This window comes from Pseudophryne corroboree, chromosome 3, assembly GCF_028390025.1.
Source record: "Pseudophryne corroboree isolate aPseCor3 chromosome 3, aPseCor3.hap2, whole genome shotgun sequence".
Classification (NCBI taxonomy): Eukaryota; Metazoa; Chordata; class Amphibia; order Anura; family Myobatrachidae; genus Pseudophryne; species Pseudophryne corroboree.
Window position 1 is genome coordinate 558,156,700 of NC_086446.1, and position 20,400 is coordinate 558,177,099.

At 38.1% G+C, this 20,400-nt stretch overlaps 1 protein-coding gene and 1 long non-coding RNA gene across 5 annotated transcripts in view; one reads left to right on the forward strand and one right to left on the reverse strand.

The window, feature by feature from the left end:
- Window positions 1-1,661: 1,661 nt before the first annotated feature.
- MMD (monocyte to macrophage differentiation associated) overlaps window positions 1,662-20,400 on the reverse strand; it is a 159,688-nt gene continuing 140,949 nt past the window's right edge. For all 4 annotated transcript variants that reach the window (XM_063961273.1, XM_063961274.1, XM_063961272.1 and 1 more), the window contains exons 5-7: window positions 13,752-13,853; window positions 7,280-7,349; window positions 1,662-5,749 (exon numbers count right to left, since the gene is read on the reverse strand). In XM_063961273.1, the coding sequence (XP_063817343.1) occupies window positions 5,546-5,749; window positions 7,280-7,349; window positions 13,752-13,853 (376 nt within the window). In that variant the 3' untranslated portion in view covers window positions 1,662-5,545. The remainder of the gene's footprint in view (window positions 5,750-7,279; window positions 7,350-13,751; window positions 13,854-20,400) is intronic.
- LOC135058017 (uncharacterized) lies at window positions 14,884-19,131 on the forward strand. Its single transcript, XR_010244535.1, has 2 exons — window positions 14,884-15,013; window positions 18,922-19,131. It is a non-coding gene; the product is annotated as an uncharacterized LOC135058017 (long non-coding RNA).

Sequence of the window (20,400 nt, forward strand, 5' to 3'; positions counted from 1 at the left end):
CAGGAGTATTTGGGATGCCTTAACATAATTAGTGTGAAACAGCATGGGTTTGTGAAAAATAGGTCATATCAAACTAACTTAATTAACTTCTATGAAAAGTAAGTGCAAATTTAGACAAGGGAAATGTTGTGGATGTGGTCTTCTTAGATTTTGGAAAAGCCTTTGACGCAGTACCTCACACGAGGTTGTCTTAAATTAAAAGAGCTGGGGCTTGGTGACAGCATTTGTACTTGGGTCAAAAACTGGTTGGAAAATAGAGAACAGCGAGTGGTAGTCAAAGGAACATTTTCAAGTTGGACTAAAGTATTAAGTGGTGTACCTCAAGGGTCTGTACTATGCCCACTGCTGTTTAACATATTTATAAATTATATAGAAAACGGTATTGAGAGTAAAGTATCAATTTTTGCGGATGATACTAAACTGTGTAGGATAATTAGATCGGATCAGGACATTGACTCTCTTCAGAACAATTTAACTAAACTGGGGCGTTGGGCAACAAAGTGGAATATGAGGTTCAATATAGAGAAATGTAAAGTTATTCATTTCGGGATCAAAAACAAACAGGCAATCTATACATTGAATGGGGTAATTCTTGGAAAATCATTATTGGATAAAGACTTGGGGGTGATCACTGACAATAGATTTAGCAGAAGTCTGCAATGTCGAGATGCTGCAGTAAAGGCCAATAGGGTATTAGCATGCATAAAACAGGGAACAGAGACCAGGGATGAAAGTGTAATCCTGCCACTGTATAAAGAGTTAGTACGGCCCCATCTAGAAAACTGTGAACAATTTTGGGCTCCGCACTATAAAAAAAAGACATAGAACTAGAAAGGGTTCAGAAAAGAGCTACAAATTAGTTAAGAGCCTAGAGTCATTGGATTATGAGGAAAGACTAATTAGGCTGGATAGGTTTACGCTGGAAAAAAGGCGCATAAGAGGGGGCATGATTAATATCTTCAAATATATCAAGGGGCAATATAAGGGACTTTCAGGAGATTTACTTATTAAGTACACAGGACACGTGGTCATCCCCTTAAATTGGAGGTGAGGAAGTTTAAGACCAAGCTTATGAAAGATTTCTTCACAGTACGGACAGGGAGTTCATGGAATTCACTGCCGCAGAGAGTGGTAATGTCGGATTCAATCGAGGCATTTAAGAAAGGATTAGACAAATTTTTAGCGGAAAATAGCATTGAAGGTTATAAGTAAATTGGAGATAATACAGCATATAGCACTATAGGTTAAACTCAACCTCAACAACTATGTAACTTCCAGCCAATCACTGACTGAGAGTAGCAGCATCACAGGACTCCAAGCTCTTCTACTGCAGCTAGCCTGGGAGAGGACCAGACCATGCACTCTCCAACTAGCCCCTTCTGACCACTACCATGTGACTAAGGTAAGTGAAACTTTAGCAGGGAGGAGGGATGCTTTTGGGGGGGTGGGGGGGGCGGACAATGGAGATGGATAGAATAATAATACTTTCATTGTACAATTCAATCCCAGGTTTAAGATTTTATTTAATTCACAAATTTGGGGATTACAAAAATGGGGCAGGGTAACAGTAATGTATACTTTACTAATGTTAACTTTGCATCTGTAATCTAGACATACATTGTAGATGTTGTGAAACAAAACTCGACAACCATTTTATGATATTAAGTTAATTATATTTTATTATTTACAATCAAATGTATGAAGATACCAAGTAAAAATGTATACAGAAAAAATGTAGAAGTTACATTTCAAAGACTTCTATTAATACTTCAAGAGAGGAAAAAAGGACAATTGCTACAACAGACAGAAACATGGTCAACAGCTACGTGTGTTTTAGTGGTTAGAAAGATACAGTATATGAAACGCAGATGAAAATTGATGATTGTTTGCATTCATAACACAGATCATTACAAAATACAAAACCTAGATAGAGGTACAATAGGGATCAGGAGGAGGACGTTTAGAAGCCTTTATTAGCCTACACGGCAAAAATAGAGGATAACAAAAATGCTTGCCATAAAATATGGCACTTTGGTCACAATAGCAACCAAATATTATTGTGAAAAAATCTGTATTTCAAAAAACACAATTTCGCAATACTGTTAAATACAAATTTGTTTTTACAATGATTATATGTTTTACTATTACTTCTGGTGAGAAATGAGCCACAGCACAGCATGTTTTTTTTAACTCGCTTTGATTTGAATACCATATTCATTTGGGAGTGAAAAAAAATAAAATAAAATACGAAAGGAAGGTGTAATCTCCATAGAATTTGATTGCACCCCCCCCCCCCCCCCCATTTTCATCATTTTTCCCCGATAAAGGATATTAATGGCAGAGAATTATTTGTCTAGTACATACCGTAGTTTATCAATCTGCTTGAAAAATACAGGCAGTCCGGCCTCACATAAGAGGGTTTATTCCCTATCTGGCCTATTTTAGAGGTTAAGTTATGAATACTCTTTAGGCCTATGGACTTTGCACATTAATGCTTTTCGGTATAACTTTCCAATAGTGGCACAGAACACTTGTGTAAACTAACCATTTTTTTTGTGACTAAAAGATGAACCTACTAAAGATATAATGAAAAATTATCTAATAGGCAAATGTTTTACACCACAAACTGCTGAAACTGTAATGCTTTTTGGCAATTTGGTAAAATTGTATGAGAGTATAAGCCCATTCTTCATATTTAAGGTCCTACTGGTTATACAAAAGACACAATACTAATTCAGTGACGCAAAAGAAGAGAGATGATTTCAAGTGCAAAGGAATTGAGCAACGTATTATTATCTAATTATAAATTATGTGTAATGAGAAATCATTTTAATGCAGCTAATTATAGAAAATGAGAATTCCTTTAAAAGACAATAACATTTTTGTTTTATACTACATCAGCCCTCTACACTGACTTTTAAGAATTTATGTTCATAGAGAAAATGTTTATGTCCATTCTGGAATCTGTACTGACAGACATATGAAAATCAAAAATTGTCAGTTAAAGAAAAAGTGATGCAAGCTTGTCTTTTTACTAGAAATATCTAATGATTTTTTTTATCTTCAACTACAGTAAACGTAGACTGATTTCTCTAGTCACTGGTTGCCTGATTATTATTATTATAATCTAAAGGCAGCCATTTTCTGTGTAAATCCAGTATTCATGAGAATGCAGCCTATCACAACAATCCGTACTATTGTCTCATGAATACTGGTCAAGCCTTATGACTATAAGTAATGAAGTACCACAGGGATGTCACCGATGTCTTTTCTCTATACAAAAAAAAATGGAAACATTACTGCGATTCCTATTAAATGTATTTTCTGCACAATGTGGTAATCACTAGCAGCTGCAAATAGTATTTGATGCTATGAACATTTGTCACGCCTACACTCATAGGAACAGAGCAGTCATACCATCTGCTTAATAAATAAAAAAGTAGGTAGGATGGTAGAGAATAAAATTGGGTAAGAACCAACAGTTTACATACAGTACTAGTTTTCACTTTTTTGCTTATAGCCAAGACATTGGTAGGAATACAATATGATCAAGTTTAGTTCTCGCTCACAATAGTCAAGTCAAAATGTTCCAACAAGCAGCCAGCTTGGTAACTATGGAGGCAATCCAATTGCGGGCAAAGGGTGCAGGTTGATGTTGCAATGGCTTGGATACACGGCCCGATCTCCCCCCAAATTTGCACAATTTTGTATGCAGCCCTATATGGCTGTGACCAAAATTGTTCGAGTCAGAGCTATTGCTGCACTAACAACACCCCCACAATTGAATTGGCCCCTATGAGTGTATGTAGCTGTATTTTGAAGCAGCATAGGAGAGCAATGCTATAAGCAAAACACACAATAAAGATAAAGGGTGAGGTAAGTTTTTTCGACAGGTGGCTTCTTCTGCAGGCTAGTATCGTCTCGAGCACATGTGTAGTTTAAGATTTCAGTGTACACATCAAAGATTTGCAAAAACAACAAAACATACATCAAGTTGGCCAATACAAATGAGCAATGACTACCGGGAATAAATTTCACAAAAAGCAAAATGTCTTTTATACAATTGTGCAAAAAAAGAACAAAGCAAAACGTTTATCAGATGTTCATCTTAATATAAGACACTGAAAAAAATGAATTAAGGTCCATAAACATGATGATGGAAGTAGGGATCTTGAAATGTTAGCATTAATAATGTTCTGTACAGTATGTAGAAAATGAGCGTCACTAGTTTGTATCATGAGAATTATGATGTAGGTCACAGAATCTCAATATTTTCTGACTGGGCTCCAAATTATGTATTTGAACCAACTTTGCAAGCAATTGCTCTGCTTTATTCAGTAATAACATACTTTCTTTTAATTATCATGATTAGTAATTCATCCATTGGTATAGTAGATCACAACAGGTTTTCAGCGAGGGCTTACTGGGAAAGCACCCAACATGGTTTAGAGACCCCTGGTTTACTTGTTCAATGTAAAAGACCAACAGAAACATATTGGTTATTATGAATACTAATTAATACAACACCAGCACATTTAGCACATTTTAAATGCAGTCAATCTTAAATGTTATCATGTCTCAGTCTTGCTTAATACTGGTCACAGAGAACTGTGATTCTTAAAACAGTCCATAAAAGAACAAATGATAAGTCTAACGTTTAAAAGTCTATGTTTAAAAAGGATCCATAGTAATTGCTTTCATTAAGCCAAAATGGTTTGCAATGGCTCATCAACTCAAACTTGTTGTGAGACAATATTTGGCTATGAGTTTCTATAAAATGCTATGCCATAAGAGTCACCAGTTTTAGCATCAACATCCGCTAACATGATTTAAGAACCACTGCAATACATAAAACATTCCTAATTAATGACTTCAGTGGTAGAAATACTTAATGAGTGTCAGATCATTTATACACATTACTGCCCTTATCCAGCCTACAGACAAGCTGCAGAGGATGCAAATCAGGCCTGCTACCTATCATAACGTTATGTTATATTATGACTGCTTCCAAAATGGCTACCTCCATCTTTTACAAGCATATGCAATATGCAGCTAACTCTTGGAATGTAAGTACTTTTTCTTATTCAAGGCTTGTAGAAAAAGAGGAAAGAAAATACCCTCATTTTAACTATTGGCATTTTAAATCTTGAAATGTTTGAATTCACGTTATAAAGAAATACATCTATGTTTAAAAAGTATAGTCATCACGTAGTTAAAAAAGAGAGAGGAAAAAAAAAAATCTCTTGCTTTGTAAACATTAGGTTAGCCAGTTACAGTACCCAGCTTGTCTGACGGACCTGTCTGCTGAGGACATTGTGGCTAGTGTCAGCAGCAGCGCCTTACAACAGGCAAGCTAGGGGAAACCAGTTGGCTGAGGCCTGGGCCTCATTATTAACTGCTATTAAGATTCACATCTTGTTCACAGTACATTGTAGAGAACTAGATAAGTCAGTGCATTTGATTATAATACCTCACTTGCCTTTTCATACATTCTTTAACGAGTCAAGTAATACTGATAAAGTTTCCCCTCCCCAACAACATTTTGTCATAAGTGTCGGATCAGATCCGAAGATGTACTTTTGTAAAGGTATTTCCAAATGGCATAATAATGTACGGCAGCTGCAAGTGCTACAAAGAGGTGCCAGATAGCATGTGCAAAAGGGATGATCCCGTCGCTTTTGAAGAACACCACGCCCATGCAGTAGATCAGCCCTCCCCAGGCTAGCTCTTGTAAACCGTCAGTGTTGTTCTGTAGAGAAAGGGTAGAGACTTTAAATATTTAGTGACCAACACAAAAGGTAACAAATATTTTTCACATTATTATTAGCTTCAATACAAAATAAAGGGGGTAATTTAGAGTTGATCGTAGATGTGCTAAATTTAGCACATCTACGATCTTTTACTCTGACATGCGGGGGGACACCCAGCACAGGGCTAGTCAGGCACGTCAGACCCTGCCCCTCCCCACACAGGTACAAAAGCACTGCACGGTGGCGATGCTTTTGTACCTGACAAGTAGCTCCCTGCGAGTGCAGCTCCTGCGCGCTGGCAGGGGGTTATACCGCTGCATCCCGAGTCGCAGTGCATGCGTGTGACATCACGCAGCCACCGCAACCCTCTCCCCCAACAGTCCGGACATGCCTCCGTTGAAAATCTGAAATTAGTCACAACTATTAGTTCCATGCAATAATGGGTACAGTTCAGGGCTTGAATAAAAGGTATCCATTTTAAACTTTACTGTGCTTCTCATAAATGAAATCTGCTTTAATAATAAGACATGTAGCTGTCAACGATTTGTGTTCTGAAATATTGGGGTATATTTACTAAGGTGTGAGTTTTTTTTAGAAGTGGAGATGCCTATAGCAACCAATCAGATTCTAGCTATTATCTTCTAGAAGCTGCTAGATAAATGTTAAGTGGAATCTGATTAGTGGCTATTGGCAACATCTCCATTTATAAAAAAAACTCACACCTTAGTAAATATACCCCATTGTGTTAAAAATGATAGAATACAGCAAGTTGTATGCTACATGTCCTAGCATGAGTCTTTGGTACAATGGACCTTAATGGTAAAAACATAAAGCATGGAAAACTAAAAGAAAGAATATAAAATGTGTGTATATATCACCCATTAGTTACCTGTTATTTTATATACTAAGTTTTTTTAATTTTATCACATATTAAATAAGGTACTTGAAAAATATATAAAAAAATAAAATAAAATAACTAGGGGTGATAATTAAAATAATACCAGTGATGCAAATGAACCAAAATCTGAAAATTTATGTTCATGTTTTTGTACAAAATCATATAATCCATGTTTTTTTTTTTTTGAATGCCAAATCCTTATAGGGGGAAAAAAAGAAAAGAAAAACATTCTGCCGCATACCTAATGGGTCCAAATTCTTATTAACATATTTAAATGAAGTAGGAGGGACAAAAGACAAGCTGTCATCAGTAATTGTTGCTCCTGAAAGGAATAACTGTAGCCTTAATGATGAAACTGTAGAGTAACAATATTCATACTCTGTAAGGATTCGGTGGTACATCGAGGTTCTAAGAATAAAAACTTTAATGTTTTGCCAAAACACCAAGTGCATATACAGAATTGGCGGACCAATATTTTGGGGGTTTTGCATTATCAATTTAGATTATTTTTCCATATTTTACCAATAGATTTATAACCACAATAAAGCTGCAAAAAAATAAATAAATCAGGCTATAATTTTTAATGTTTAATGTTGTAAAAATGGTCTCACATGAACATAGAAATTCTTACCATTGATGTCACTACTAAAGCTGGAGAAAATCCCATTGCTAAGTAGAAAAGCAGTTCAACAATCTTATACCTAAAATAATAAAACAAGTACTTAATGGCTCAAATGTAACAAATCATCAAGATAACAACTACCATACCCTAATGTGCAATTAAAACAAGTTATGTGATACACATATAAATATTATATATAGATAGATAGATAGATAGATAGATAGATGATAGATAATATAGTTTGTACTGAGTCTGATGAGTTGGACTAAAGAAGTCTTTAGTCATGCTGATTAGAAAGATCAGTTAGGAAAACTTAAAATGGTATAGAAAGGACGTGCGTCTAATAGTGTCATTTTTAAAAGCGTAAAAGTGGTAATAATATGTATATGATATTGCTTGTACCAAAAATTTAAAATGTCAAGGGATTCCTGGGTTAATAAACACCCTTCAGTGGTCAGTCTTGCATGTTTCTCATTTGTACATGGATGGTGTCATCACTGTAACAGTATATCAATAAATATTAAAGAGAAAAATAATAGTGTAATAAGAGTAAAGATAATGGGACAAGGAATGGTGTAAAGTGCCAATATTAAAGTGTTCGTTGTTGTTACAGAAATAAGTCTGTGCACCAGATGGTAATTCTAAGACTTGTCTGTGTTATCTTTCATATATACAAGGAAGTGTGCAATAAGTTTCCGGATACACAAAAAAGTATTATATTTACAAAGTGAACATTACATTTTACAAAGTATTCATCAGAGGAGTCTATGTAAAGTTGCAGACACTAAACCCCACTTTGGGAAACAGCTGGACTAGTCCACAGCAGGTACTGTATGTCTTCTGGAGGAAGCCTCAGCATGATAGCACCTCCTGATATCTTTAGCAATAGATGTGCAGTCCAGGTCCCCCCCTTTACCCACTGTATGTCCTCTACATGCTGGACGAAGGTCTCCACTGCAGCTTCCGGTGACTCAAAACGAATCCCATGCAACTTGCCCTTCATTTGGGGGGGGATAGGAAGAAGTCACAGTAGGCCAGGTCTAAACTGTACGGCGGATGAACAAGCTTCTAGAGGCGTTCATGGGCCAGAAAATGCATCACTTTCCTGGACTTGTGGGAAGGTGCTTTGTTGTGATGGAGAAGGGCACAAAACATTGGATGGCACCTGGAAATGGCTTCCAGTAAGCATGTGGATATCATCATCACAACCTGAGAACCGCAGTTTGGCAGTATGCAAGAAATAAAAATCACAATAGTGGGATATTGCACAGCAATGGGTTAAAGGGTGGATATAAAGTGCCACAGTAATAAAGTGTTTTGTGCTGTGTTAGCAGTGAAGTATCTGCATATCAGATACACGACTTCTATCATCACATGGATATGTATAAGCTTCCAAATGGCATGTAGAGATAAATTCTCAAAGTGAGAAGGTAGGTGTCATAAGTTGGTCCCTGAAGAAGTTCCAGAGAGTTGAAATGGACAGGGACCGGCTTGTCCACATACCTCTCACGTAAAGACACATTTCTGAGATTGGACTATTTACATCGCCACCAGTGCGTGAGTCCTGACTAAAGGACACTATACTACAAAGAATACACTGAGACTTACAGATACTGTAAGCATACTGTTTTTTATTCTATGGACTTAAAAAAAAAAAAAAAAAAAAAAAAAGTGTTTGTGGTGTTACTTCAATAAATGTATTTTATAAAAATAAATTGAACTATGGAGAATTTCTTTTATAACAGAGATAAACCTTACTGGTGTGCAGACTTCACATTTAAAACAGCAAAAAGCGCTTTATTTATTATCATGGCACTTTATCCCCACCCCTTAACCCATTGTTCTGCAATATCACACTATTGTTATTGTTGTTTCTTTTATTTCTGCTATACTGAGGTCCTGAAACTGTGATGAGATCATCTACATGAGTTTGAAAGTTACGCCAGACTAAGTAATGAGGCGGCATGAAAAAAAATACAGACAAACCTTAAACAATTACCATCTGGTATGCAGATTTGACACCGAGCAGTAATTATTTGGCTCTTTACCATACTCCTTGGCCCAGTATCTTTGATCTTATTATACTATTGGTAGTTTTTTCTTTACTATCTATTGCTATACTGGAACAGTGAAGACATCATACACGTCTAAATGAGACACATGCCAGGCAAATCATTAAAGGGTATTTACCAATCCAGGAATCCTTGACAGATAACATTACTAATTTTTCTTTTTGGTACCAGCAATATCATATACAGTACATATTGTTACCACTTTTACACAGAATATTTTATATATATATATATATATATATATATAGAATTGGAGACTACAGCGCTCGGGTGCAGTTTATGTGGTAATTATGCACACAATATACAGTAAAAATATTGTTTAAAAATATGATAAAACGTAGTGAATATAATAAAGAAGATATAATAAAGAAGAATCGTGAAGTAAAAGTCCCTATTTCATATAAAGGCACTTCTCAATAAGTTATCAGAGCGGCAGCTTGTAATACATATAAATATGCTTGGCGTGCATATAAAATTTGTTGCAAGAATTGGTGAAAACAAGCGCCCAAAAGTGTGATTATTAAAATCAGGGAAAATGAAGGTATAGAGGAATGGATGATAAGGATCGGTTTAAAACACTTATCTGGTAGGTAGAGACTTGACTCAAGCAGTACTCTTTTTGTGGATTAAGAACATGCGGATAAAACAGAAGAGAACTAACATAGTGTGTACCGTTTATGTTACGTATTATGTTACTGCTTAGTTTCACAGGCCTAATTAGGGAACTAGCTTATTCCCACAAAATATAAATTTGCAGCCTGAGCAGTATATATATTAAAAATACAAAAAATTTAATAACATAATCACATAAAAATACACATAAAAATGGCTGTATAGCATGCGTACAGAATAAAATTTATATCAGGCTTATCTGTCCATAAGGAGGAGATGTCTGCAGGTACTCCCAAGGGGATGAAGTCCTGTTGCTGACGGACGAAACGCGTTGGGAGTACCTGCAGACATCTCCTCCTTATGGACAGATAAGCCTAAAATAATTTTAAATCCTGTACGCATGCATTTCAGTCATTTACATGGACAGATAAGCCTGATATAAATTTTATTCTGTACGCATGCTATACAGCCATTTTTATGTGTATTTTTATGTGATTATGTTATTAAATTTTTTGTATTTTTAATATATATACTGCTCAGGCTGCAAATTTATATTTTGTGGGAATAAGCTAGTTCCCTAATTAGGCCTGTGAAACTAAGCAGTAACATAATACGTAACATAAACGGTACACACTATGTTAGTTCTCTTCTGTTTTATCCGCATGTTCTTAATCCACAAAAAGAGTACTGCTTGAGTCAAGTCTCTACCTACCAGATAAGTGTTTTAAACCGATCCTTATCATCCGTTCCTCTATACCTTCATTTTCCCTGATTTTAATAATCACACTTTTGGGCGCTTGTTTTCACCAATTCTTGCAATATATATATATATATAAAATATTCTGTATAGATATATATATATATATATATATATATATATATATATATATATATATATATACACACACACACACACACACACACACACACACAATGCAGACAAGCAGCAATAAAGAAGTGGTGTATGTGGTATGTTGCTTGATCATCTGTTAGGATATACTACGTCTGTAAATGCTACGGCAATCACTAGTGCAGTGATTTACTACAGGTATAAACATTTGAAATCTCAAAATTTAATTACCAACTTGCTATAAAAGATTGTAAGAGCTTGAATTCCTGTTGACCTTTTAGAGGGAAATGGAAAAATTCTAGAAACTATACTATGACTTGAGGTCTGTAGCGCAAAATGAACAGAAGGTGGCAGTAAGGGTTTAAATGTGCCCTATATGACCATAATTGTTAAAATCCGATAAAATGTATCTATAGAGAGGAAATGATCTCTCGCACGCAAGTGCAGATACAGACCATTCATTTGTATAAGTGCCCGATTGGCATGCAAATGTCTTCTCACCCTATTTATATATCTAAACAAATCTTAAGCAGAAGAGTTTCACACCTTGTTTGTCTATGTTTACCAGAAATGCTTGTGCATGCTATACAAATATTTCATATGCCACAAAGCACAACATAGAGATTTATGGGAAACATAACTTTACAAAACAAAGCAATTAACCACAGTTTAAGTAGATACAGTAAATACACGTTTTGTCTTCTATGCGTTCAACTGTAGACTCATGGAAATTGCACAAATGAGACTTATTTATGAAAGCCTTGAGGGCATTTGTAAAAACAAACAAACAAAAAAAAAAACTCATGCTCTATGATTTGTGCATGTGTCCGTATAAAGAGCAGCAGCTGTCGCACATTACAAGGATGCCATAGACATGCTGCATGCACTTTTCCATGCCGCGTGATATACTTGCCTGATAAATACAGAATAAATGTACAGAATGACATGAAGGCATTGGCGTATCTATAATGGCGTATCTATAATGGGTGCAGTGTGTGCGGTGCACACGAGTTCCCAGGGGTCCAAGGGGGACCACACCGCACACCCTGAACCCATTAACTGAAATATGGTGCAGGAGCAGCGCTGCCATAATCACTGGGAAAATGGCACGGAGCCATTTTCCTGGTGATTCACGCATGCGCAGTTGGAAAATCACTGGGAAAATGTCTGCCGTGCCATTTTTCTGGAGATCTGCGCATGCACTGTAGACTCTGGGACAGCAAAAGGGTCCCCTAGGGACCCTAGTGCCCAGAGTCTACACAGCGCTGTCGGTGGCGGCTAGAGAGGAGGGGGCCCAGCCGAATCCTGCACACAGGCTTCCTCCTCTCTAGAAGCGCCCCTGCATGCAGGAATATCATATTTCAGGTCACTGGTGCTCATTGGCGAGGCAGCCATAGGGGATCATTCTGACTCGTTCGCTCGCTGCTTTTTGTCACAGCTGAGTGAACGGATCCCTACTGCGCATGCACCGGCGCCGCAGTGCGCCGGCGCATGCCAGACGGCCAAAGGCCAGAGCAGGGCTGCGATCGCTGGGCGGGAGGGGGCGGAACAGCGGCGATTGGCCGCCGATTTGTGGGAGCGGTCCGGCCAACGTAGGCGTGGCCGGACCAAACGGGGGGGGGGGGGGGGGGCGGGCCTCAGTGGCTGCGTGGTGTCACACGCAGCCGCTGCGGGCCGGGGAGCGATGAGTAGCTCCCGGCCAGCACGCTAAAGCTGCGCTGGCCGGGAGCTACTCTTGAAGTGCAAAGGCATCGCCGCTGTGCGATGCCTTTGCACTTATGCGGGGGGGGGGGGGGGGGCGGCACTGACATGCGGGGCAGACTAGCCCTGTGTTGGGCGTCCCCCCGCATGTCAATGTGAATGATCGTAGCTGTGCTAAATTTAGCACAGCTACGATCAACTCGGAATGAGCCCCATAGTCAATACAAAATCGTGCATCATCGCTAGTTTAAGAAATGTCCTTTTCCCAAAAGGTTGTTATTTATCTCTGTATTGTACACATCACATCTACAAAGAAAACCGTTAGTAGACTACATAGTTAAATAGTTGTTTAGGTAAAAAATTTCAATTCCATACTCTTAGCCTTCAAAACGTATAGTTCAATTACCTCAATAGGGAAAAAAATATTTATTGAGCTTAAGCTGGCAACCGTGCAACCTACTGGAGCAACAGTCTATATTGTGCCATTAATCCAGCATGTGTCTGCCAATGCCAGCTATTGTAGGAGTGCATTCCACAGCTCTGACAATAAAGAACCTTTTTCTAAAATGGAGATTAAATCACTTTTATCCCAAGTCACAAGGCATGCCTCATTATCCTCTGGGGACCTTAAATGGACCACAATGCCACGTCATTTTCTGTAGGGGCCATTAATATAGTTTCCCTGTTAATCTTGTCTTTTCTTGAGCACTGGAAAAATATCTAGTTTGGGCGTTTTTCCCTGTTCTTTGCTACCATTGTAATAACACTGGTTTTACCTTTTTTTGTTATACATGCAGATATAAATGGTCATGTAAATTTATTTAAATACATTTCTGAAAAAAAAATACTTTAAAAATACAACCCCAATCCAACCAAAAATTGATGCAGTGGAGGGGAGGGCATACAATGGTTTATGAAATTTAAAATGATAATCCATGCAGATAATTTACCAATAAATAAGAAAATTATAAAAAAAAACATACAGTATTACAAAAGAGTCTGAGTAATGTTACTCTCTAGGAGATTTTTTGTAGGGGATGGAAAGAAGCATTGATCCCTAAAAATAAAACACAAGGCTTGTACCAAATGGCAAGAGCAAAAATCTGACCCAAAGAGAAACAAGACAGGAGGGAACAAGTGAACTATTTGGGTACTAAATTCACTTGTCCTCAACCTATTTAGAGCATTGAACAGTTACACCTTAAGTACCAAAAATATAAAGTAAAAACAAAAAACAACAACTTACTTTTCATGGTACAGAAACACATAAATGGTTCCACCTACAGCCATCAGCCAAATAAACCACCTCATGTGAGACGCCAATGGTCCAAGTTCACGCAGGTTTAACCTAAATTCACAGGCAAAATAATTTTATACAATATTAACCTACATGAGAACTTATGGTTATGTACTGAAACTTTATTTGAATAATGCAGAAAAATAAAAACTCTTCAACAAGAATAATTACTTACTTCAGAATGCAAGGTATAATAATTTTCTGTCCTGCTATCAAGTACACAAATATTCTATAAAGATAACTACTATAATATATATATATATATATATATATATATATATATATATATATATATATACACACATATAGATAGATACAATATTATATATATCCAGCAAATTGAATCAGAGGGCGCTCTCGATCACTTTAACTGGTTACCAACTAAAAATTGACCAAATGATTATGGCTTTACACAATTTATTAAAAGCAAAGTATTGCCCAATCTAGACAGAGGTAACCCTTTTTCACAATTACAGATCACAATATATGTCAAATGTACAATAGTGTAGGGTTTATTTTCTCTCCGTCTTCAATCCTGACGCGTTTCGTCCTTCGTGGACTTCTTCAGAGGGATGGTCAACACAGCAAATGGTCAGTCCATGAAGCAACCATATATGAATTCAATGGGTTGAAACACTCTAATGCTCAAAAATGTTGAACACTTTAGACTAAATTAGCAAAGGACCTCTTTCCAAAAAACATGCTGGTCCAAATGCTGGTCATAGTGTCTGATTAAACATCGATCTTAGTACCATGTTAATATTTACAATTTTTTTCCACGTTATAAAATTAGCATATACCAGTAGATACAGGTACCATTGTTATTAGTCTGAATTTTTAACATAAAACCAGGCTATCAGCATAATAGATTTTTACCATACTACTAATCAGTGGATTCCATTGGGTGTATGTTGTTATATATGCTAATTTGTTATTACACCATTGTAATGCAGTATCTATATTTAATATATGTTATGCTTCTGTAGCACTCACAGCAGTAACCTTTTGCACACCTGATGTCGTTTTTCACTTTTGTACACATGTCTTTTTAAAGTGTATTACTCTGTGTTGTTATAGCGCTGTGAATGCCTCCGGCGGGTTACTATGGAAACGGCGCTGGAGAGCGCGCGTCGCTACGGGGTGACGTCATCATACCCCGTCCAGGAAGCAAACACAGCGTGCGGGATGGTTTGTCTGGTGTGGTATATAAGGTAAGACTATTTGATTTGTAAACTGTTCTTGTCCTGACGAAATTTATGTTAATAAATGAAACGTTGACTCTTTGAAGCTGCGCTGTCAGCTCGTCATTTAAACCAGCTATCTGCTGTTCAGCAAGTCCTTTGAGTGCCGGACTTTCTTCACTCTGCTATTATCACCTATATCTGGCACCAAGGCAATTACATCATTTATTTGGATCCTAAGGAGTGCCAGTCCTTGCAACATTATATGTGAGTGGGGTAGCCATAGCAATTGTCCGTCTCTGCAAAAGGATGGATACTACCCTTGGCCCTCACATCTGACAAGGCACCCCCTACTCTATTACCGGGATACAGACTGTCTTGTTTTTCTTGATTTTTCACGTTTTTCACTCCGTTTGGATTTTTTTTGGTGTGTTTGACACTGCTGAAAAAATATGGCAACGGGTATTGAGCAATCTACCCACAGTGGATACAGGGATGTTCCTCTGCCACTAGGAGAAGTGCTATCTCTCTCTGAGAGCGAAGCAGAAGGCATTTTATTTCCTGAGATTACGGACACTTTTGAGAGCACCATGCCTAATGAACAAATCTTTTTCAAACTCCTTAAACTAAAAAAGAAAGAGATTGATTATTTTTTACATGGCTCCACTCTGAGCGATTACTTTCGCAAAAAATTGATCCCCAGGGGTTTCCGGATCAAAAATGCACCCACCATCGGTAAATTCAACTCAGAGTTTTGCCGACGGTGGGTAGCAGTACTAAATAAATGTAGTTTTGATTTACTACTCTTGGTTATCGAAGAATCTCAACGGGAATTAACCAAGATTAAAGACAACATCCATGCTTTTGAGGCTACTTTGGACGACATGTTCAAAAATGACCCGGATACCCAGTGGATGACTAAACTCCAAGAGCAAGTTGACAAATATCGACAGGACTTACTTAAATTTAAACGCGACAAGCTCACGGTAGTACAAAGGGATTACCAACAAGGTTCCGTTTATCCATGGGTTAACAACCCAGGTGTATCAACTAAACGACAAGGGTTGCCCAGATGGCGACAACGACGTGATCGGGCTCACAACGACTCTTCTGGCACACAGTCATCACAAAGCGATCAGGATGGTGATTCTTCGAAAACCCGTGGTAAACCCCCTTTAGGGGTTCGTACCCGCGCTCAACGCGGGGCACCAACAAAACAACCCGGCGAGGCGGCCAATGGAAAAGGATCCACAAACAAGAAGCGCGCAGTCAAGAAGAAGACATAGTGTTTAATCTGTCCAAAAGAACTTTGTCTGGAGACGAAATAAGTGTTCTCAATAAAGGTCTTTCCTTCATACCATCCACTCCTTTTGACAAATTTACCTGGACAGTCGACCTTCATAAATTCACCCGACAGATTAGACTAAAAGAGTTTTTTGACAAGCAGCCAGTACAACTTCCAGCATCTCAGCTGCAAAGATTCAAACCCAAATCATCTTTTGATCCTTCCTCCTCCAACAATTCACTCAAAATCTTTTCTAGGACTCTTAATAAACATGCAATGGATATATCCAACGATTACGTCCCTCCTAGAAATAACCTCACCAGAGCAGAAAGGACGGCTCTAAAGAATTTACACAATTACAAGGACATTGTCATCCGCCCCGCAGACAAGGGCGGGGGGGTAGTGGTCCTTGATCTTGAATATTATCGTCAAGAATTACAATCTCAATTGAATGACACAGAGGTATATAAGGAGTTGGGGTCGGACCCCACCAATATATTCAAGAATGAATTGGATACCACTCTAAAGGAGGCTTCTGAAAAGGGGCTTATCACAGAAACAGTCCGCCAAGCTCTAACCACCAATCACCCAAAAACACCTGTCTTGTACTCCATCCCGAAACTACATAAAAATCCCATTCGTCCACCTGGACGACCGATTATCAGTGCACGGGAGTCCATCTACTACGTTGTATCACAATATCTGGACAGTTTCCTACAGGAACTAATTCAGGATCAATCTACGTTCCTGAAGGATTCTTCCACATTTCTTAGGAAATTATCGTCATTCCCTACACTACCAGAGGGCAGTCATCTGTGTACAGTTGATGTGGTGTCACTATACACCAATATCCCCCATGAAAGGGGTGTACAGGCCGTCCGCAGATTTCTTACTGGAAACCTGGCATACCGTGGTCCTGATATACAACTTTTTTGTGAGCTACTGCACTTATCTTTAACCAGGAATTATTTTCTTTTTGATTGTCGATGGTACATCCAACTGAGAGGCTGTGCTATGGGATCTTGCGTGGGGCCGTCCCTAGCTAACATCTTCATGTTTGATATTGACCACAATCTTTTTTTGTTAAACCCCACGATGCAGCCACATATTTTATATCTCACCAGATATATAGATGATTTATTCATCATTTGGACCAGTACCCGCCAAGCTTTCCAAACCGCCATGGACCATGTTAACACCTTGGATGAGAATATACACTTCACATACTCCATCAGTGACAAACAGGTACAATTCCTTGATGTCGAAGTCACCATTGAAGATGGGAAACTCACCACCGATCTGTACAAGAAACCGACCGATCGAAACACCATATTAAGGGCAGATAGCCAACACCCTGGCTTTGTATCTCAGAGTCTCCCTAAATCCCAGTTTCTACGTGCTATCCGCACTTGTGACACGCCTATAAAAGCAGAACAACGTATAGATCTGATGATCAAACAATTTGTCACTAGAGGTTATAATATCACCCGTCTGATGGACATTAAACATCAGGTGTTAACTACCCAACGTGAGGATTCTCTTGTTCCAAAAAATCCCACTGAGAAACGGGATAGTAGAATTCCATTTGTCCAGGAATTCCATCCTCTTAACCAGAAGATTATGAAAAACGGTAAAAAACTGTGGCCTATAATCACGGCAGATCCTGATTTAAAATTTCTTCATAATCACAAGCTGATGCCAAGCTACAGACGAAACCGTAATCTTCGTGACATACTTGTCAAAAATGACATCTCACATATGGACACAACTGTTTCCAGGACTTTTCTAACACGACGGCCTGGTTGCTACAAGTGCCTAGGTTGCACTACATGTCGCTCTATGGAATGTGGTTCTTTCTTTACTCATCCACATTCTGGTATTAAAATTAATATCAAACATGTTTTAACCTGTCAAAGCTCTTATGTCATCTACTATATTAAATGTCCATGTGGTTTACTATATGTGGGCAAGACCATCCGACAATTTAAGGAAAGGATGGCACTGCACCGTCAAGCCATACGCTCCGCCCTTTCTGGCACCCCTCAAGAACAACCGGTCGCCCGCCATTTTCGTGAAGCTAAACACACATTGGCAAGTTTGCGACACAAGGTCATTGACCATATTCCTGCCAATATACGTGGTGGCGACCGAGGTACCCTGTTATTACGTAGGGAAGCCCGTTGGATTTTTGAGCTCCGTACACTTTCACCATACGGTCTCAATGAATCCAACAACTTGGGGTGCTTTCTTTAGTCATGTATAGGCTATTCTTAATGGCCAATTCTTTTGCTGCCCTCATAGTGTCTGATTAAACATCGATCTTAGTACCATGTTAATATTTACAATTTTTTTCCACGTTATAAAATTAGCATATACCAGTAGATACAGGTACCATTGTTATTAGTCTGAATTTTTAACATAAAACCAGGCTATCAGCATAATAGATTTTTACCATACTACTAATCAGTGGATTCCATTGGGTGTATGTTGTTATATATGCTAATTTGTTATTACACCATTGTAATGCAGTATCTATATTTAATATATGTTATGCTTCTGTAGCACTCACAGCAGTAACCTTTTGCACACCTGATGTCGTTTTTCACTTTTGTACACATGTCTTTTTAAAGTGTATTACTCTGTGTTGTTATAGCGCTGTGAATGCCTCCGGCGGGTTACTATGGAAACGGCGCTGGAGAGCGCGCGTCGCTACGGGGTGACGTCATCATACCCCGTCCAGGAAGCAAACACAGCGTGCGGGATGGTTTGTCTGGTGTGGTATATAAGGTAAGACTATTTGATTTGTAAACTGTTCTTGTCCTGACGAAATTTATGTTAATAAATGAAACGTTGACTCTTTGAAGCTGCGCTGTCAGCTCGTCATTTAAACCAGCTATCTGCTGTTCAGCAAGTCCTTTGAGTGCCGGACTTTCTTCACTCTGCTATATATATATATATATATATATATATATATATACACACACATATAGATAGATACAATATTATATATATCCAGCAAATTGAATCAGAGGGCGCTCTCGATCACTTTAACTGGTTACCAACTAAAAATTGACCAAATGATTATGGCTTTACACAATTTATTAAAAGCAAAGTATTGCCCAATCTAGACAGAGGTAACCCTTTTTCACAATTACAGATCACAATATATGTCAAATGTACAATAGTGTAGGGTTTATTTTCTCTCCGTCTTCAATCCTGACGCGTTTCGTCCTTCGTGGACTTCTTCAGAGGGATGGTCAACACAGCAAATGGTCAGTCCATGAAGCAACCATATATGAATTCAATGGGTTGAAACACTCTAATGCTCAAAAATGTTGAACACTTTAGACTAAATTAGCAAAGGACCTCTTTCCAAAAAACATGCTGGTCCAAATGGTCAATAGGTAAATATCCCACTTTGGGTGAGCCTCAAAATAATGTGTGAGAGAGTTGCACTTGGGAGAGCACATAGGAACTACTGCTGTATCTGTGGCCTATTTCTCTCACACATCATTATTTTGAGGCTCACCCAAAGTGGGATATTTACCCATTGACCATTTGGACCAGCATGTTTTTTGGAAAGAGGTCCTTTGCTAATTTAGTATAAAGTGTTCAACATTTTTGAGCATTAGAGTGTTTCAACCCATTGAATTCTTAGATGGTTGCTTCATGGACTGACCATTTGCTGTGTTGACCATCCCTCTGAAGAAGTCCACGAAGGACGAAACGCATCAGGGTTGAAGACAGAGAGAAAAGAAACCCTACACTATTGTACATTTGACATATATTGTGATCTGTTATTGTGAAAAAGGGTTACCTCTGTCTAGATTGGGCAATACTTTGCTTTTAATAAATTGTGTAAAGCCATAATTATTTGGTCAATTTTTAGTTGGTAACCAGTTAAAGTGATTGAGAGCGCCCTCTGATTCAATTTGCTGGAGGTGTTGTTTTGTATGGTCCTCACTAACAGGAGGATCGAATTAGAGGGCTGCCGCACCAGCGCAGTAATTAGGTATAATTGTGTTTTGAGATATATATAGATATATAGATATATAGATATATATAAAATATATTTTCGTGACCTTGCAAAAAAGGGTAGGACAAATGTCAGTTGCCCTGATGCCTCAAACAC